The sequence below is a fragment of the Mauremys mutica genome, chromosome 9 (assembly GCF_020497125.1).
Source record: "Mauremys mutica isolate MM-2020 ecotype Southern chromosome 9, ASM2049712v1, whole genome shotgun sequence".
Taxonomy (NCBI): domain Eukaryota; kingdom Metazoa; phylum Chordata; order Testudines; family Geoemydidae; genus Mauremys; species Mauremys mutica.
The window spans coordinates 99,340,572-99,357,810 of NC_059080.1; the positions used below are offsets into that span (position 1 = coordinate 99,340,572).

The 17,239-nt window shown below is 46.5% G+C and overlaps 1 protein-coding gene across 3 annotated transcripts in view; it reads right to left on the reverse strand.

Annotated features, from left to right (window-relative positions):
- The window catches only part of ARMC9 (armadillo repeat containing 9), a 101,781-nt gene that overhangs the window by 69,332 nt on the left and 15,210 nt on the right, over positions 1 to 17,239 (reverse strand). For all 3 annotated transcript variants that reach the window (XM_045031197.1, XM_045031196.1, XM_045031198.1), the window contains exons 6-9: positions 16,009 to 16,101; positions 14,616 to 14,640; positions 6,315 to 6,472; positions 999 to 1,097 (exon numbers count right to left, since the gene is read on the reverse strand). In XM_045031197.1, the coding sequence (XP_044887132.1) occupies positions 999 to 1,097; positions 6,315 to 6,472; positions 14,616 to 14,640; positions 16,009 to 16,101 (375 nt within the window). The remainder of the gene's footprint in view (positions 1 to 998; positions 1,098 to 6,314; positions 6,473 to 14,615; positions 14,641 to 16,008; positions 16,102 to 17,239) is intronic.

Below are 17,239 nucleotides of genomic sequence, written 5' to 3' on the forward strand. Positions count from 1 at the left end.
ACTTCAGTGTATCAGATATTTGGAGCGCAAACATTTCAATGGGAGGTACATGCCTAACCTGCTTTGGTGCTTTTATAAATTCCACTAGGCGCCTCTCTGCATCTTTAGGTGCCTAAACACCTTTGCAAATCTAGCCCTGACTCAGCATAGAGAGGGACAGAATGGGAAAACAGCACTGTAGCTCCAGTGCAGCCTTCTGATAGGGTATGACTGAGAGAATGAGTTGAGAAAGAACCATCAGGCCTTCTGGGGAGTCCATCGACAGGAGCTAAGGTATTTACCCACAGGACCTGGATGCAGGCCTACAATGGAACTAAATGAGACAAATTATGTCTGTAGATTCTTAACAGCAATGTGGTTCACCATATATTATAAGATAAAGATGCTTCAGAAACCTATATATGAGGCTGTAATTCCATTTTGTGGAACGGGCAATATAACCATGGTCATCAGAAGCCCAAGATGTAATCATAACCTTATGTAAGCTTGGTGTACATTACTCCTTACATTTTATATGTAGAGTCATAATCTTATGTCCCTGGTGCAATATATGTAGGCTTGGCAGAATCTGATTTTTTAGAAGAATTCAATGGATAATTTTGATATACATTTGTAAGCATTTTTAATTTTTTAAATCATTTTAATTACATAATTGTCTGACCCACCCCATACATTTAATGACAATAGCCACTGAGATTCAAAAGTTAAAGCTTTATAACCAGTAAAACACAAACTGTCAACATCACATGGCAAAATATACAAAGTAAATATCCTTACATTGAACTCTACTAATTTCTCAAGCAGCATTTTTCTTATTTTGTCCATCCGTATATTTCTGTCATTGATGGAAATATTTTTCATTGGTGTGTATGTATGGCAAAATCGACATTTACCAATAAACATCTAATCCTTCCAAGCCTAAATATACAGCTTAACGAGTATTCCATTTTAAGATGGCTACAGAGATAAGAGCAAATATCAGTATTGATTGTACTTACAGTTCCAGGCCTCGTGAAGTCAATACTATGAGCTATACTTTGTCTCATCTGATTGCTAAACAAACGAACACAGACACTTTGAAGATATTCTGGCGTGATCTAAAATAAAGAAACAAACCAAGAAATACATAACATTTCCATTTGACTTCAGCCAGGTACTTGTACAGGAAGTCAATGTGTCCCAGGTGGTGTGTCCCAAACCATCAGTGGGTCACAGGAAAGTTCTAGATTGGTCTTGGGCACGGTGTGGAAGTGATACCCTGCAGGAGGAGGAGAGGGTGGGAAGGGGGAGCAAGCCGGCCCCGTAATCACCCTGCAGCAGTGGCTTCTCTCCCACAGGGCTGGGCCCGGTTCTGGGTTTTGTGACCTGGCACATGGAGTCGCAGCCCACTCAGGTTTGTCCCAGCCACCATCCCCACCCACCCCCGTCATGAAGGGGGATCGACAGGACAAACTTGAGTGGGCCTGCGACCCTCTGCACCAGATTGCAGCACCACTCACTCAAACTTGGACCCACTGCCCCTCCATGATGGCAAACCTGAATGGCACCGTGACGCTGTGCACCAGGTCACAATGCCCAGAGCGGGGAGCTGCGCCAAGCTACATGGGATTGGAGCTGTCTCTGAAAGGTGAGTGCAGGGTGAGTTCGCTCTCCACCACCCTACCCTGGGGCTTCCACTCTGCACTAGGCTGGGATTAGGGCTGCAATACCAAGGTGGTTAGTGTGGGTGGCTGGTGCCTCCTTGGTTGGGCACCAAGGAGCAGGAGGTGGGGAAGGATGAATTTGGGGCCTCCTGACTAATTTGGATCTGGAGGGGGGGGGCTCACATAAAAAAAACAAAACAAAATGGAGTTGGTGGGTCACCTTAGTAAAATGTTCCTGGGAACCACTGCAGTAAGTAGTTTTACAAGGAGGTGCCAGAAATGAAAATTCATCACACTAAAGTCGATGTACAAGTTTTCTTTTGTTAAAAGGGAAGTTAAACCAAGAATAAATACTAAGCGGCAATATTGCTGAGAATTATGAGGCAACACCTCACCATAAACCTGCCTAAACAAATGGCAGAGCTCAAAGCATACAGAGACAGCTATCCAGGAGAGAGAGTAAGCGCATGTCACATATGTATACATTTTGTCCGTCATTTCATACAATTCTCATGATGTTTACAGTGTGCTTTAGGGTTTTGGGAAAATAAAATCACAGCAGCCCTGCCTCCCAGGGAAATGGCCATATGCTTCCTGGATATCGGGGGATTTGAGGGTTGGGATGTTCACACTTCATTCCCCCTTGATGAGTATAGGGGCTCCTGGACGGGGATCTACCTGCCTCAAAGCAGCTGAAAGCTCTTCAGTAGCTGAGAAGCCTGCTCTTTCCTCTCCAGGGAACCCCAATTCGTAATAGCTCTCGGACACCCTAACAGCAGCAGTAGCCAGGTTCCCAAGTGTAAAACAACATTATTTTAAATAGTCCAGTTTGGGGCCATAACTGTTTTTTTACAAAATGATGGGCAGGGACACACTAACACTTTCAATCAGAACTAATATACTTCCAACATGATTCTATTCAAAGTTCAAAGCCACCTGGAAGTCAGAGCCAGGGTAGAAACATTGATCCACAACTCAAGGGCGCCACCAGCTGGACACATTTGGGAAGAATTAGATGATGCACTGTACTTAGCTCTGAGTGCAAAGGAAAACAAAAGTCAAAATAACAGCCCCTTAGCCTGGTGCTCTTGACACAGCTCCATGTAAGAACACAGGGAATCTCACCTAGGCCAGCACCGCACCAAGGTATGGAATGGGAGCAGCGAATGACTGGACATTTACTCCCAACTATTTTCAAAGCTAGTGTGAGCAGGCACCTTTCCCATCCTGTTCTAAAGCAAAGTCCACACACTGTGGCAGATTATTCCTTGCACGGTGCCACTTTAACACTGCTTCATCAGCAGAAAGCAACCCTAAACTCACTGGCAGGGCCGGATTAACTCTCCTGTGGGCCCAGGGCTATTAGATTTTGTGGGGCCCCCGTATAGAAGTCTTTTTCCTAATTTAAAACAAAGTGATCACAATTATGGCATTGAGGCTATTAACGCTATACCAAACTTGCCTTTTAATGAACATAAAGCCGTTCTGTGGTTACATTTCAAGTTTAAAACATGTAGAATATAGTTAAATCACAATAGCCGACTTCTTACCTTAGAACAGCTGTTAGATTCGTTTCTTTCTGGGAAGGAGTTTGGGTGCAGGAGGGGGCTCCAGGCTGGGGCAGAGTGTTGGGGTGCAGGAGTGGGTGAAGGGTGTGGGCCCTGGGATGGAGTTGGGGTGCAGGAGGGGGCTCCAGGCTGGGGCAGAGTGTTGGGGTGCAGGAGTGGGTGAAGGGTGTGGGCCCTGGGATAGAGTTGGGGTGCAGGAGGGGGCTCCAGGCTGGGGCAGAGTGTTGGGGTGCAGGAGTGGGTGAAGGGTGTGGGCCCTGGGATAGAGTTGGGGTGCAGGAGGGGGCTCCAGGCTGGGGCAGAGTGTTGGGGTGCAGGAGTGGGTGAAGGGTGTGGGCCCTGGTGCGAGAGTTGGGGTGCAGGAGGGGGCTCCAGGCTGGGGCAGAGTGTTGGGGTGCAGGAGTGGGTGAAGGGTGTGGGCCCTGGTGCGAGAGTTGGGGTGCAGGAGGAGGCTCCAGGCTGGGGCAGAGTGTTGGGGTGCAGGAGTGGGTGAAGGGTGTGGGCCCTGGGAGGGAGTTGGGGTGCAGGAGGGGGCTCCAGGCTGGGGCAGAGTGTTGGGGTGCAGGAGTGGGTGAAGGGTGTGGGCCCTGGGAGGGAGTTGGGGTGCAGGAGGGGGCTCCAGGCTGGGGCAGAGTGTTGGGGTGCAGGAGTGGGTGAAGGGTGTGGGCCCTGGGAGGGAGTTTGGGTGCAGGAGGGGGTATGAGGTGTAGGCTCCGGCCAGAAGGCGCTTACCACAGGTAGCTCCCGGCCGGCGGCACAGCAGGGCTCAGGCTGCCTGCCTGCCAGCCATAGCCCCACGCCGCTCCCAGAAGCGGACGGCTGCTGGCACATCTCTGCGCGCCCCTGGGGGAGGGGGACAGCATGTCTCCGTGTTCTGCCTGTGCCCGCAAGCATCATCCTCGCAGCTCCCACTGGCCAGTTCCTGGCCAATAGGAGCTGCGGGGAAGGTACTGGGGGCAGGGGCAGCACGCAGAGCTGCCTTGCCCCCTTCCCCAGGGGCTGCACGCAGAGCTGCCTTGCCCCCTTCCCCAGGGGCTGCAGAGACATGCCAGCAGCCGGTCGCGTCCGGGAGCGACATGGGACCATGGCGTGCAGGCAGCCTGGCTGACCCTGCTGCGCTGCTGGACTTTTAGCAGCCTGGACATCACGATCGACTGGCAGAGGCTCCAGGATTGACCAGTTGATCACGATTGACGGGTTGGTGACCACTGAATTGTATATAATTATGGATTTATTTTTGCAGAGTCCCCCTTAGCCTGATACCCTGGGCTGCAGACCCTAAAGCCCCTGCATTAATCCAGCCCTGGTCACCAGCCACAAGACGTTCACCCTAGTGTAGGGAGATCCTTCAGTGGCACAGAGCCAGTGTAGCGACCCCAACCTCCACTTTCCGCTACCTCAACAGCCCCTGGAAGCTACTGGTAGCCAGCATAATTACAAAAAGCCTTCAGGCTGTTCCAAGTTACACTGGAAGACTAGACCAGCACAGAGTCAGGCCTTGTCTGTACTACAAACTCCTAAGTTTGGGGGCTGTATGTCGACCTCAGTAATTACTACAGTGGTTCACGTCCGCATTATGCCGTGGTGTGCATCCTCACCAGGAGCACTTCTACCAACTTAACTGTGTAGGGTACTGTGGGGCTCTGCCAGCCATGAGCCCTGCGTGGGACTGACAGCCAACAGGCGACATAAACAAACACTGCCTCACCCTAACTGCATCGACCTAAGTCCTACACCTCTCACGGAGGTGGAGTTATTAGGTCAGTGTAGCGGGTGACTTACATCAGTGGGAGCAACACTGTAGCGCAGACGCTTACAGAGGGTGGAGGTAAGCTGCCTTGCATCGACCTAACTTTGTAGCAGAGGTCAGGCCTCAGCCCCGGCTCAGGGGCAGAGAAGAACTTTCAAGGATATCTCTGCAATGCCTCCACCCAAAGTTGGGCTGTGCATTCCTGAGTCACAGAGAGGGATCTGAGCCTCTTTGCACAGAGACGACTCCCCTTCTTCATGGGAACTTTTCTTTACTAACTAAGTTAACATAACACAAAGTTCAGCTTGGAGGACGGAGGGCACACATGGCTTTAAGTCATCCTTGCACCACCCAGATCCTGGGTTAGCCGGGAGACTGGTATAAATTAGAGATGCCCAGTGGGTGGCTCTAATTTAAAGCAGCCTCCCAAGGGCTGTCACGTGCTGTGCCATAGTCCATAATGTCCATACCACTGTGCGCTATGGAGATTCCCCTTTCCTACACCTATGCCAGAGTCCAGGAGGGGAGCAGCATAGAAACAATTATGCTTGCCCTATACTGTTCCCCAGCTGGGGTAATTCTATTCCAGCCCTTTGTGGCACCTTTACCCCACCAGGGCAGCATGGAGGGACAAAGGGAGAATCTCTCCCCAAGATTTCCGTTTGTCTATTAAATGCATGCTGTACTGACAGACAGAGCTGTCCCTACCCAGACGCAAAGTATGCACCAAATTTCCTGATGCCCTACGCAGCTGCGTGCTGCACCAGCCCGTGCTTCGCCACTTCCCCATGGCTCCCACCCCTGCTCCGCCACGGCCCCACCCCACTCCACCCCTTCCCCAAAGTCCACGCCCCATCTCCACCTCACCTCTTCCCGCCCCTGCTCCACACGCACTCCCCTGAGGACTGCAGCAGGGGTCGGGCCTGCACTCACCGGCAGTAAGTAGAGCGAACTAGTCCCAGCCTGCTCTGGTCCGCCGGCTCCCAGCTGCGCCGCCGGCAAGTGCTGGGGCCGGGTCCCCCCGCCCCCCAAGGCTGGGAGCCAGGGGAGCAGATCGGAGCGGGCTGGGGCCGGGTCACTCCACTTCCCGCTGCCCCATGAGTGCAGGGTTGGGCCTGGCTGCCCTGCATTCACTGGGCACAGGAAGTGAAGCGACCCAGCCCCAGCCCGCTCCACTCCATCTGGGGCCCCACAGAGCTCCCCCGCAGTGGGGCTGCGTAGGGCACCAAAATGCCTAGGGACAGCCCTGCTTACAGAAACCCTGAGCTACCATAAATCTTAACTTGCACTTCAGACAGATTCTACTTCCATTTCCTAAAGCAGAAGCATGTACACGCTTGGGGCTCATCTTACCATCTTGCCATTGACTGTGGCCTCGAGGGAATCCACCAGCTCAGCAGTGACCCCGATGAGATTGTGATAGTCTACCTGGATTTTATTAAACCGTTTAAGGTAGGTCATGCTCCTGCGCTCAGCCTCCACTAGCTGCTGATGAAGCTGCTGCAACATTTCTATGAAGAGGTTAAAAAAGAAAACAACTTATTCTTCTGATTAAAAAAAGGCAGAAACACAGTTTTATTGCTTTGCAGGACAACAACTTTGCCTGCTGCCATAGAATTATTTTAGTCCCAAGATCATAGGCACCGACGTCCTCTCTACCCAGGGGGTGCTCTGCCCCCACCCCTTTCCCCAGACCTCACCCCGCTTCTCCCTGCCCCGTTCCACCTCTTCCCCACCTCTTTCTGCCCCCTCCCCCGAGCGCCTCTCGTCCCCACTCCTCTCCCTCCCTCCCAGCCCCTCCTGCACCTGGGGGAACAGCTGATCGCAGTGGGTGGGTGGCGTTGGGAGGGAGGGGGAGGTGTTGAGCAGCCGGGCATAGGTGATCAAGAGGAACTGGGGGGGAAGGGAGGGGGAAGCTTGGCTGCCAGTGGGTGCTAAGCACCTGCTTATTTTTTTCGGTGGGTGCTCCAGCTGTTTCCCCCCATCCACAAGGCTTGTTACCCTGTCAAAGAAAGCTGTCAGGTTGGTTTGACACAATTTGTTCTTGACCAATCCATGCTGACTGTTACTTATCACCTTATCATCTTCTAGATGTTTACAAATTGATTGTTTAATTATTTGCTCCATTATCTTTCTGGGTACAGAAGTTAAGCTGACTCGTCTATAATTCCCCGGGTTGTCCTTATTTCCCTTTTTAGAGATGGGCACCATATTTGCCCTTTTCCAGTCATCTGGAATCTCTGTTTGGATTGTTATGTCTGTTTGGATTGTTTTGTAATTTGCATCTGCGTGCTGAGCTCTCCAACCCCATGGCACAGTGAAGAGACTTCCAGCTGGCTTCAACTACCATGGTCCCATTGCATCCAGCCAGCATCTGGTCCATGCAGCCAGGGTTCAAGAATTCAGAGCAGAGGCAGACTCAAAATACAGTTCAATCCAAAAGGATGTGACCCTTTGTTACCTCGAGCTTAGACTACAATGTGTAATTCAAGTTACTTGAAACTACAAGAGGTAAAACATTTTCTAACAGAAGGGTCATTTTGAAGTTGGAGCTGTTATTTCAAACACAAAGCAGCAAGAGGTGAAGGAGGACCCTTAATCGCTAATTCATGGAGAGCCATGGTGCTTTGGCAGTAACATGAATTAGACTAAGCATTTCCTGTAGTAAAATTTGTGATGGCTGTTTTTGTAAATGCAGCTGTGCAATGCTTTTTTTCTGTGCTAAATCACCGTCCATTTTAGACTTAAAGAAAAAAATAATTATAGAATTAATTATATAATTTAAAAAGCCCTCTCAAGATATCTAGCCATCCTTCTACATTACAACATTCATGGGATTTTACAAATTCCCCAAGAATACCCTGCATCTTCTGCCTTAGAAACCCCTGGGAGGGCAATTTCACCATCTACTTTGGCAGATAATTCCTCTAACGGACTTGGCAGTTAGAAGAATTCGGAATTACAGTAGAACCTCAGAGCTATTAGCACCTCAGGACAGAGGCTGTTCATAACTCTAAAATGTTTGTAACGCTGAACAAAATATTATGGTTGTTCTTTCAAAAGTTTACAACTAAACATTGACTTAGTAAAGTTTCATAGCGGTATTATGCAGAAGAAAAATGCTGCTTTTAACCATCTTAATTAAAATGAAACAAGCACAGAAAGAGTTTCCTTACATTGTCAAATCTTTTCTTAAACTTTTTCTTTATTTTTTTTTAGTAGTTTACATTTAACACAGTGCTGTACTGTATTTGTATTTTTTTGGGGGGGGTGGGAGTGTCTCTGCTGATGCTTGATTACATATTTCTGGTTCCAAATGAGCTGCGTGGTTGACCAGTCAGTTTGTAACTCTGGTGTTCATAACTCTGAGGTTCTACTGTATACTGTACCCATACTGACATCTGAAAATAATTCCACTTTTTCTTTTATTTACACTCCTTCTACTACAAAAGGGATAAGGCGGCACATTAATGGGTTACATTTCTGTTACATTTTGTTCTTTCACATCCAATTGCTTTTAGGGTAAACAGAACACCAATACAAACTAAACAACAATGTTATTTTAAGTTTTAGTTATCAAGCCTAATCCAAAGCTCCCTGTTCTCAAGGAACAGCAGCAATCTGGATCACATTATTGACTACCAATAATAGCATAAACATACAAACAGAAGGTGGGAATTTGAAGTTGCATGGCACAGTGGACAGGGCCACGAGCCAACAAAAGCTATAAAGCAGTGGTGGACAACCTGCGGCCCATCAGGGTAATCCGCTGGGGGGCCACGAGACACTTTGTTTACGTTGACCGTCCGCAGGCACAGCCGCCCGCTGTTCGCCGTTCCCAGCCAATGGGAGCTGCGGGAAACGGCGGACAGCACATTCCTGTGGCCCACACCGCTTCCCGCAGCTCCCATTGGCCGGGAACAGCGAGCCACAGCCACTGGGAGCTGCGGGCGGCCGTGCCTGCGGACGGTCAATGTAAACATTGTCTCACGGCCCGCCAGCGGATTACCCTGACGGGCCACAGTTTGCCCAGAACTGCTATAAAGGGAAGCAGGGGAACTCTGCTATTATTGCTGATGTTTTTATTTGCTAGAACATTATGTTTTAAAGTAGCTAGACACTCAGCCATCTTTGCTCCTATGGCATGAAGATGGCATCTTACTTATCTGTAAAACAAGACTGAATACTTACTGTGGAACTAGCAGGGATCAACTTTACTACAGAACATTAAACAGAACTAGGACGACTTTTATCAGACATCAAAGTTTTATGGAGTGGCAGCAATGCATTCAATCCCTCCCACTATGAAACAATGCAGCTTTAAATGAATGCATGGGAAAAAGCACAAGTGCTTAAGATACAAGACCAGGAGTCAGAAGAACTATAACCTATTTCCTGCTTGATAAGAGATTTGTTCTGTGATACTGAGTAAATAACTTTGCCTCCTTTTGCCTCAGTTTCCCACTCTATAAAATGGGGATAATACCACCCTCCCTCACAGGGGTGTTGTGAAAGTGAATTGTTGTTTCTAAAGTGCTTTGAGATCCTCATTCGGAGGGTGGTACATGCCTACACTACATATCCCAAGCACAAATTCTTAGGAAGTTCAGAACACTACACAGTTACTGTGACACCGGATCTATGTACCTTCCAAGCCATCCTTTGAAATGGACAAAATTACAGTTCCTGACAACACGGTAAGCAAACTTATGGAGGGAATCTAATTCCACAATTGCCTAAGCTATAAACTATTCATAGAATAACAAAAATGTAGGGCTGGACGGGCCATCGAGAAGCCATCAAGTCCAGACCCCATGCGTTGAGGCAGGACCAAAAAAACCTAGACCATCCCTGACAGATGTGTTTGTCCACCCTGTTCTTAACCTCCAACAATGGAGATTCCTATTCAACGAGGGATGTTCACACAGAGGAATCTTTGCAACATATTAGTCATGAAACATATATCCACTCATTGTTCATTTGCTTTTTCGTAAGTTTGATGGGGAACATTTTCAGTGATGAGAATAACTCTTGCAACTACGGTCGGCAGGAAGAACTACACACCCAAATGCCTGTACATCCCACGGAATGTATTTGAGCATCTCAGCATTTAAGAATTCTTTCCACACATGCAGACCACATGATGCTACAGAAACTGAATTGTATACACTTTGCACTGTGCTGCTTTGTACTATCAATAGATCTCATTTTTTTAGCAATTAACCATTGTTATCTGCTGAAAGGTTTACTAGCTTTCAAACTAGGAACTTGGACATCTCGGTAGCCTTCCAAGTTCAGTTGCTTTTGTTTTTCATCTTTCAAACTAAATCTCCATTTCAGAAGGCCCCACATAGTCTTCACATTACAGAATAAAAAACAATACATCACAAGAAAAATCTATGCTGTGAGGTTATAAAAATGGATTCATAGGTGTGAACTTTGCCACCAGGAAATACAAAAGAAAGCTGCTGGTCAACCTCCAAAGATTCTATTTCCTCAATTTTATTTTAAGCACCCAGGTACAAGCAAAGCCTGGGGGCCATAGATGCTGACTTTTAGTTTTCCCGGGGGGGGTGCCCTACCCCCATGCCACCTCTTCTCCAAAGGCCTCACCCTTGCTCTGACTCTTCCTGACCCCACTCCACTCCCCTCCCCCCGGAGGCCCCTGCCCATTCGCTGCTCTCCACCCTCCCTGAACCGCCAATCGGCTCTTTGGAGGTGTCACCGAACAGCTGTTTGGCGGCACTCCCGATTAGCTGATCAGTGGTGCTGCCGAACAGCTGTGTCTGGTGAGTGCAGAGCACCCACTGGTTTTTTTCCGTCGGTGCTCCGGAGCACCCACAAAGTGGATGCCTATGCCTGGGGCTTTGCTTGTACAGCACCAACATTTTGTAATTCTTCAGATCTACCTAATCAAACAAAAAACCTACAGGGGAAGCTGTAAGGTAAGCAGGCCACCCAGACAGCTTTTAAAATCATACAGGTAAAAACAGTCTTGTGGCAAACAGGTGAGGAGCCAGAGCATCGCAAGTTAATCAGGAAAGGTAAACACTCTAAACTCTCCAGTACATCCTCCAGAGCATTTGCACCTCCTTGTCTAACCTTAAAGTGCTTCAGCATGTCAGAGACTAATGACTGGCAACGATTTACAAAAGCCTGTGTTGAGAACTCTTTGCCATGCTACATTTCATTCATGTGTTCCTTATTAATTTTGTTTGCATTTCTACTTCATTGATAAAGCAAACATTCACTCATGTCTCCAACAGTGAGCCTGTACTACGGATCTCACTAGGAGTCTTACGCAGGAGATCTTGGAAGCATATCACAAAGCTCGCACCTCAGACCCAATTCCCTTCAGATGAGGCAGGCCTCAAACAATCTTTTTTAAAGTCTAAACTGACCTAAATTCTAAGGAATAAAACAGAGCTACATATTAAAGCCTGAAACTGCCATTGAAGCTACATGGGCAGACCCATGCAGGCTCATAGCCGAAGTCAGGAGAACAAATTAGTATTTCAGAAAGGAGTAATTTCTCTCAATAGTCTCACTTTTGGAAAAGTACAAGCTAGAACATTGCCTCTATTACTTAATAAAATCAAATGCAACACAGAACACAAAATAACGAAGCAAATGACTGAAATGTACAAGATTAGACAACAAACCTCATTTGTTTTAATAAACCAAATTAGCAGAGTACAAAAAATAAATCCTCAGAGTAAAATAAACCAACATAACATAAGAGAACATAGGGAAAATGTTCTGAAGCAACTAAGTGATTTAGAAGCCTAAGATTCATTTTCTGAAGTGACTTAAGCACTCAGGTACCTAAGTCCCACTGACATTGAGGGGAACAGGCTCCACTCCCTTCAGTATGTCTACATTGCACCTGGGAGTGAGCCTCCCAACCCACGTTCACAGACTTGTGCTAGCAGAGCTTACACTAATGTGCTAAAAATAGCTCTGTAGAGGCTACTTTTGTGACACACTGTCTCTCAAAATAGCACCCCAAAACCCCCATATTCACCGCTATTAGGATATGTTTTGTACAAAGTATGCCTTGTGAGGTATCATTTGGAAAGTTATAATCTGTTGAGCATCATTGTTCTGTCAAAATGTATGTATCATTAGGAGATTTTGCTACATGTTTCAGTAACAAACATGTTGAGAGTCTGGGAAACGCCCACTGACTAGCTCTTCAGTAGCACTATAGGAGTGACCAACACGCAGCCAGGTGTAAGAGTACCATCACCAGCAGGGGAGCTGTAAACAAGAGATTTACAATTCACACAAAAGACAGTTGTTTGAGCATGTACACCATGGGGCGTCTAACCCCCAGGATACAGCAAGGATCTTTCCAGCACCTGGAGGAGAGTATACGTAAGGGACAATGACATCACCATGTCACCTCTCCTCCCCCTCCTACACTGAATGCAACAAGATATTTTGGAAGACAAAAACATTTGAAGTGGGGGAGTGGTTCTAACTAGAAAAGCTTTTCCAGTTAGCACAGACTGCTGTAAGTTTTTGTGTAAGAGAAACCAACTACTTCAAATTTGACTTAGGTTGACAAAGTTTAGGAATTAGACTGGGATTTTATCTTTTATTTAGGGCTGTCAAGTGATTAAAAAAATTAATCACACTGTTAAACAATAATAGAATACCATTTATTTCAATATTTTTGGATGTTTTCTACATTTTCAAATATATTGATTTCAGTTACAACACAGAATAAAGTGTACAGTGCTCACTTTATATTTATTTTATTACAAACATTTGCACTGTAAAAAAGAAACTTCAATTCGCCACATTGAAGTACTGTAGTCCAATCTCTTTGTCATGAAAGTTGAACTTACAAATGTAGAATTATGTAAAAAAGAATAACTGCACTTAACAATAAAACAATGTAAAACTTCAGAGCCTACAAGTCCACTCAGTTCTACTTCTTGTTCAGCCAGTCACTCGGACAAACAAGCACTCAGTGTTGGGGAAGGACAGGGGAGGGGGGAAGTAAGCAATGATTGTGCAGGAGGAGGGCCTGGGAGGACAGGAGGTGACAATGCGGAGCAGCAAGCAATAACTTGTGCAGGAGGAGGGTGAGGAAGGTGTCTTGCTGCTGCTTCTGGAAGGGTGGTTTCTGGTACTGAGCTCACCTCTTTTTACTGAGCTAGTGGGCTCCCTGCTGCTGAGTGAGCCCTTGTTTGCAAGGGAGGGCGGATTTTACCTCAAGGACTCATCATACTGCAGGGGAGGAGAGGCTGGTGCAGGGAAGCTGAGCTGACCATGGGGGGCTTGAGCAGTGTCAAACGCACATTTCTGATATCTGAGCGTTGCCCTGTACGTAATTCAGGAGTGGCTGGGCATAGCACTCTGGTACATGTCCAGGGATGAGCTGTGTGCTAGAGGCTGGGGTGAGTGAGCAGAGCGGCCGGTCACACAGCAAAGCAGGGCATAGGGCACACCAGACTGGAGAGTTAAGCGGGCACAACCATCTGACAGTCCAGACTGTACCCCGGGCATGTCATAGCTTTGACGCTGTAATTTGGGCTGGAACTCAGACTCTTAAGCCCACCTCCTCATTGAGAGGAGCTTGAGAGCCCAAACTCCAGCCTAAGCCGCAATGTCTACACAGTTATCTGTACAAACAACGAGGAGTCCTTGTGGCACCTTAGAGACTCAGGCCTTGGCTACACTGGCACTTTACAGCGCTGCAACTTTCTCGCTCAGGGGAGTGAAAAACCACCCCCCTGAGCGCAGCAAGTTACAGCGCTGTAAAGCACCAGTGTGAGCACGGCTCCCAGCGCTGTAAGCTAATCCCCACGGGGAGGTGGAGTACCTGCAGCGCTGGGAGAGCTCTCTCCCAGCGCTGGCACTGCGACCACACTCACACTTCAAAGCGCTGCTGCGGGAGCGCTCCCACGGCAGCGCTGTACAGCTGCAAGTGTAGCCATACCCTAACAAATTTATTAGGGCATAAGCTTTCGTGGGCTAGAACCTGTGCACACTGGCGCAAACCCTGGTAAATCAAGTCTGTTAACCCAGGCTCACTCCCAGATGCAATGTAGACATACACTTGGGGGCTTTTGAACATTTATAAAACAAAATATGACAAGAAAATTACTCCAAAATTAACATATTTTTATCAGGGTTAAACCAATTGGTTCAATATTAGGAATCTAAAGGGAAAAAAAACTTAATTCCCGTTCAAGACCATAAAACTAATTGTTTCTCTGCAAACCCCTGCAACTTCCAGAATAATTTACTAAGGTTTGAGAGCAGAGGATCTGTATATATACACAGCTATAAACACATACTGGAGAGCAATTCTAGGAAAATTGTATCTAATCAGGATAGCAACATTTGCTTAAATATGCATCTTTTACCAAATCCTCCATATGTTCTGTTTTTAAGTAAAAACGTTACTAAAAACAAGCTGGAAATACAAACTCTGCCATTAGGCCCTCTGGCAGACTGCCTATGGAAAGTCCCACTGACTTCAATGCAGTCCCTCCTATAAGAAGTTGTAGGATAGGGGCCTTAATTTTAAGGCATTTTCCCCCCAATTTCATTAGCATTCCTCTCACCCTAGGCCTATCCTCCTCTCACAGTTACAGCTGCTGGTAGTATAAAACTTCCCCAGCAAATCTGATCATTTACCTTTGCTGCACTGTCCATTCTCCTTCTGTTGTAAGAGAGAGCGAGCAGTTCAGGAAAACATATCTCCATTTAAGGGGTATTTAGGATAGGGACATAGACCAATGAACTGAATCTGTATGGCAAAACCTACCAAGTCCAGTGTCCATACTGCTTCTGGCATCACTGCCTAATGCTTCAGGGGAAAAAGAAAAAACCCACAAAGCACCTAGCCTGATGTGTAATGTTGCACAGAAACATGTAAGAGCCTCTTTTCTTATTCCTGCAGACATCATTTTATGCTCTGAAGCATGAGCTTTGACAACCCTAATCTTAGCATGCAGACACCGGGAAAAGGCTTGAAACTGCAGTTATGAAACAAAAACTGTATCAAATATTAATTGATGACATATGTTGTGCAACTGGTTTATAGAAAGAAATGTTTCCTACCAAAGAAACTCATAGGACTCAGTCATGAGTCAGCCTATGCACCCATGCGGAGGAAGAAGGAAGCATAAGATGCCCACTTACTCCGCTGTGTGGGCTTGCCACATGACGAGTCATAACGTGGGAAGGAGAGCAGCCACCGCTGATCACAGCTTCCCATCCAGCCAAGCAGGCAGAGATTGAAGGGGCATCACCAGATCAGAAGGTGCATTAGCTCCATCCCCCGGCTACAAGGACCAGTGGAGCCACGTTGGCGCGTTGGGGGCAAGGAAGCTGTACTAGGAAAAGGGATGGTGCAACTCATATCCACTGAAGCTAGGACTTGTAGAGTCATAATCTGGTCCCTGTTTTGTTTCTGGGGCTACACAACTAGGTGCGGCCCCTTACAGAAGGCTGCGAGGTATCAGTCTAGCCCTGAGTGAGCTGTGCTGAGCAAAAACAGGGCCAGTAGTCTTGTCATACCTCTGTTACTATGCACATTAGGCCTCCCACTGTGGCTTAAATCACACTGTTAGAGAAAAGATGATGATTTTTTAAATAAAATAAAGCATGCAGCATAATTTGTTTAGTAAAATAATTATCTCTGGGACTCCTGAAAGCTCTGAAAAAATTCCACTGAAGTGAGCCTCTGAGAAAGACTGAGGATGTATTGGCTGCCCAGAGAGGGGTCATGTCAGGATTGTGCCTCAGACATGATATACTATCCACATTAGATTAAGTAATGGTGATCTGTTAAAAAAGCAGGTCAGTAGGTACCAAATATTTAGACTGCTGTCCTAACATTTGGTATAACTTTTTTTAAAACGACTTTACTGAATGTGGTATGTCAACATTTCCTAGGGTAAGTAATACAACTTAGTAACATTACGGTGATTACACAGCAAACAAGCAGCATGCTGCTTCAATAAAATTACTATAAAAAGGCGCAGTCTAATTTAAAGATCTTTAAAAAGTTTTTTCGAAAGGATACGTATAAAGTGAGAAGCCTTGGGACATGACTGGCTTTGAGAGTCAGAGACAGGAACTTCTCCAACCTCATCTTTAACTCCGGCATCCAAGAATCCTTGAAAAGAAAAAAGAAAAAATTACAGCTGGAGTCATAGCAACTTCTAGCAGCAGGCAACACAGCCAGCACTGCAGTGAAAAGTTGTGCCTCTAACGTTATGAAAGCCAGCCTGTTTGATGAGTGGCTCATACGCATGCAAGAAAATGACAAGTCAGCTCAACAATAACGCTGAACATAAGAGCGGCCATACTGGGTCAGACCAAAGGTCCAACTTATGCTAGGGACACCGTCCCTGCCCATCCCGGCTAATAGCCATTGATGGACCTATCTTCCATGAATCTATCTAGCTCCCTTTCAAACCCCGTTATAGTACTGGCCTTCACAACACCCTCTGGCAAGGAGTTCCAGAGGTTGACAGTGCGTTGCGTGAAATAAATACTTTCTTGTGTTTGTTTTAACCTGCTATCTATTAATTTCATTTGGTGGCCCCTTGTTCTTGTATTATGAGAAGGAGTAAATAACACTTCCTTATTTACTTTCTCTATACCACTCATGATTTTATAGACCTCTATCATATCCCCCCTTAGTCGCCTTTTCTCCAAGCTGAAAAGTCCCAGTCTTAGTCATCTCTCCTCATACAGAAGCCGTTCAATACCCCTACTCATTTTTGTTGCCCTTTTCTGAACCTTTTCTGAACCTTTTCCAATTCCAATATATCTTTTTTGAGATGGGGCAACCACATTTGCACGCAGTATTCAAGGTGTGGACGTACCATGGATTTATACAGAGGTAATATGGTATTTTCTGTCTTATTATCTATCCCTTTCTTGATGATTCCCAACATTCTGTTTGCTTTTTTGACTGCCGCTGCACATTGAGTGGATGATTTCAGAGAACTATCCCCAGTGACTCCAAGATCTCTTTCTTGAGTGGTAACAGCTAATTTAGACCCCATCATTGTATATGTATAGTTAGGAATATGTTTTCCAATGTGCATTACTTTGCATTTATCAACATTAAATTTCACCTGCCATTCTGTTGCCCAGAATTTTGTGAGATCCTTTTGTAGCTCTTCGCAGTCTGCCTGGGACTTAACTATCTTGAGTGGTTTTGTATCATCTGCAAATTTTGCCACCTCACTGTTTACCCCTTTTTCCATATTGTTTATGAATATGTTAAATCGGACTGTGCCCAG